Source organism: Sinocyclocheilus anshuiensis, unplaced genomic scaffold, assembly GCF_001515605.1.
Source record: "Sinocyclocheilus anshuiensis isolate Anshui unplaced genomic scaffold, SAMN03320099.WGS_v1.1 scaffold618, whole genome shotgun sequence".
Classification (NCBI taxonomy): domain Eukaryota; kingdom Metazoa; phylum Chordata; class Actinopteri; order Cypriniformes; family Cyprinidae; genus Sinocyclocheilus; species Sinocyclocheilus anshuiensis.
The window spans coordinates 555,735-559,341 of record NW_015547657.1 but is presented as its reverse complement, the minus strand read 5'-3'; the positions used below and the strand labels follow the sequence as shown (position 1 = coordinate 559,341).

Genomic DNA, 3,607 nt, shown 5'->3' with positions numbered 1-3,607 from the left:
AAGTATCGCTCCCCTCACCATTGAGGGTTATTGTGAGCATGGTGCTTTCTTTTGAGCGTTTGATTCTCTCTCAGGAGTTGGATTCCTCGCTCCATGGGCTGTTCTCGTGGTATCGACCCCTAGAGAACGCAGTGTCTCGTTCCCTACTCAGGGAACCATGGTTACATAAGTAACCTGAGACGTTTGACTCTATTCAAGGTCTGATTGACCTGATTCATGTTCTGCCCTGTGAGTTCATTGGCTATTTTCACAATCATTCATCCAAAATAATCACATATATAAAAGTGCAAATAAATCAGATGCATCTGGTAGTCAGAGTTGAACTCAATCATTGGGATGCTTGTTTTTCTTTACATACTTTTGCTTTTCCATCACCTTCATACAAAGGCGGAAAACACTGTTTGCCAACTGATGGGAGACCCTAAGTACCCGCTGTTATCCAAGGAAGGAGACGTAACTATTGGAGCAGTGCTTTCAGTTCACAGTAAAGAAACATTACCATCATTTGAGTTTACACAAAAACCTCAACGTCTGTTTTGTTCCAGGTTTGTTATTTTACATGCATTTGGTAAAAATAAGGATTTGTCTAAATTAATTGTAAAATATATAAATACATATAAAAAAACATTTATAAAAATACATATAAACATTGCTCACACTGAAAGTAATACGTGTTTCCACAGTGTGAATCTAAGAGATTTTCGTCTGGCTCAAATCATGATCTTTGCCATTGAGGAGATTAACAGAAGTGACAGTTTGCTCCCAAATGTTTCTATTGGCTACAAAATCTATGACACCTGTGGATCAAGACTCTCTTCGATGAGTGCAACCATGGCATTGATGAATGGTCATGCTATTGCGGCAGAGGACAGATGCAATGGACAGTCTCCAGTACATGCTATCATAGGAGAAACAGAATCTTCAACCACAGTGATTCTGGCCAGAAATACAGGACCTTTTAAAATTCCAGTGGTAAGGAGCAAAAACATTAAAAATGTCACTTAACCACCATACTAATTATATACTTTTTCACTGTTCTTTCTGTTACAGATAAGTCCCTCGGCCACATGTGAATGTCTCAGTAATAGGAAACATTACACATCATTTTTCAGGACAATTGCTAGTGATTACCATCAAAGCAGAGCACTTGCACAAATAGTCAAGCACTTTGGCTGGTCTTGGGTGGGAGCTGTGAACAGTGACAATGACTATGGAAACAATGGAATGACCATATTTCTGAAAGCTGCCCAGGAGGAGGGAATTTGTGTGGAGTACTCAGTGAAATTCTACCGAACAGAGACTGAAAAACTTAAAAAAGTTGTAGACACAATAAAAAAAGGCACTGCAAAAGTGATTGTTGCGTTTCTTTCCCATTTTGAGATGGGAAACCTGCTTGATGAGCTAAGTTTTGAGAACATTACAGACCTCCAAGTGATTGGTGTGGAGGCATGGATAACGGCAAAGAGTTTGATAACTCCAAGCAGCTTTCGTGTTCTGGGAGGGTCACTAGGGTTTGCAGTGAGAAAAATCAATATTGAAGGGTTTGCAGATTACATTATTAAAGAATTCTGGGACACAGATTTTTCATGCTCACAAAAGGAAGGGAATTATTCTCAATATGCAATAAATTGCAGTCAATTTCAGGATCTACTTGCATTGAAAAATTACAAAGAAGATGTGTTGGAACAAAGCTATTCAAGCAACGTCTACAAAGCAGTTTATGCTGTGGCTCATTCACTACACATTATGCTTAACTGTAAAGAAAGAAGTGGTTGTGAGAACGGTGTGACCATTCCCCCACATAAGGTAAAGTATTGAGAGATTTGCTGAAAAAAAAAATACAGCAAGAGGTTAACTATTATTATTATCATCATCATCATCATCATCATCATCATCATTATTACAGTTAAAACTGCTTACACACAAAATCTTTACTTCACAGTTTCTGAAACCTGACCCTCAAACACCAGAACCACACACTAAATATGCAAAACCATACACTAATTCTCAGCCTTTGACTCAGTTTTCAATTTTATAAAACACTTTTTGCAAAACACAACACACAATTCTCTATGTAACACACAAAAATCTGACAGGAAGTATCTTGATTTCCTTTTTCAAACACAGCCACTCAAAATGACACACGAATTCATCAGTGCCTCACACTAACTCCTCACATGTGCAAACACTCATTGCTTTACTTAACACCAACCAATCATGGCTTTAGAATAGGCCTATAAACAGTTTGTTTATAAATAGTATAAACAGTTTTGTTGATAAAAAGTTTGGTTTCAATCTTGCTTTCATGTTTGCTGTGAATGTTTCAACATCTCTTGCCAATTACTTTCAGTCTTGTACAGAAATGTGCATGGGAGCTCATGAAAGAAGAGCTTTAGGTTTTGAATAACTGTGTGCACATTAAATATACAAAAATATAATATTATGGCAAAGGTATTTGCAACGTAAGACAAATGTTTGCTTTTGATATGTGTTTGTGATGTTTGGAATGCAATGTTTCATTTTTCAATTATTATTATTATTGTTATTATTATGATTATTATTATTATTATTATTGAGGCAATTAACACTTCAAAATATCAAAATGGTCTTTTTGCCAGGTGGTCGAGGCTCTTCAAAATGTGCATTTCACTACAAAGATGGGAGATTATGTGTGGTTTGACAGCACTGGTGCAGTTGTAGCCCAATATGAAGTTGTAAACTGGCAGCAGGATTCAGATGGATCAGTACAATTTAAACCAGTGGGATACTATGATGCTTCACTACCTCCTGACCAGCGCTTTGTGCTCAACACTGACAACATTATTTGGGCTGGAGGACAGCTAGAGGTAAACAGCAATGAACAAATAGTTCAGATTTTAATATGGGTCACCACAATGTCAAAATCTATCAATGATCAAAATCTGAATGCATATTTTACAGTTTTTTCAAAATGCTTATACAGTTTTTGAAACTATTGCTCCATTTCTCAAAACTCTACACACAAAACAACAAAACACACACACACAACATACAAAATGTCACACACATCTTGCAAAAGCAAACACTTCTTTGAAAACTGTTTTAACTTTTCTAAAAATGGTATTTTGCCTAAGAGCATAGTGAACATAAAATAATTAGCCACATACACGCCAAACTACACACAGATGTGAAAAATGTAAAACACTACTCTCATGTGGTCTTTTGATTTTTCAGAGTGCAGTGGAACACAGGAGTTTGTCATAGTACTTTCACATACTGTACATGCATATGCACATATACACTGTATACAGTATGAATGACTGATGAATTTTACAGTTGCGCAACTTAAACTGAATCAATACTCAACTGACTTGAACAGTAGAATGACACTATTGACTTAAGGCTGTATATATATAGAAGTTTTTGTTTACACAATATATGTGTATACGGTGTATATTTATTATATATATATATATATATATATATTTAAGAAAAATATGTTATGTTTATATATTAAATATATTTATATTTAATATAAAATATAAGAATATGAATATATAAATGTATAAAGGTGTAAATATTTTCAAATCATCAAATCATATCAGTGTAAATATTTTCAAAATATTTA

At 35.0% G+C, this 3,607-nt stretch overlaps 1 protein-coding gene across 1 annotated transcript in view; it reads left to right on the top strand.

Annotated features, from left to right (window-relative positions):
- The first annotated feature begins 336 nt into the window (after window positions 1-336).
- LOC107702189 (extracellular calcium-sensing receptor-like) overlaps window positions 337-3,607 on the top strand; it is a 5,272-nt gene continuing 2,001 nt past the window's right edge. Inside the window, exons 1-4 of the mRNA XM_016504430.1 lie at window positions 337-545; window positions 684-972; window positions 1,051-1,806; window positions 2,619-2,846. Coding sequence (XP_016359916.1) covers window positions 337-545; window positions 684-972; window positions 1,051-1,806; window positions 2,619-2,846 — 1,482 coding nt within the window. The remainder of the gene's footprint in view (window positions 546-683; window positions 973-1,050; window positions 1,807-2,618; window positions 2,847-3,607) is intronic.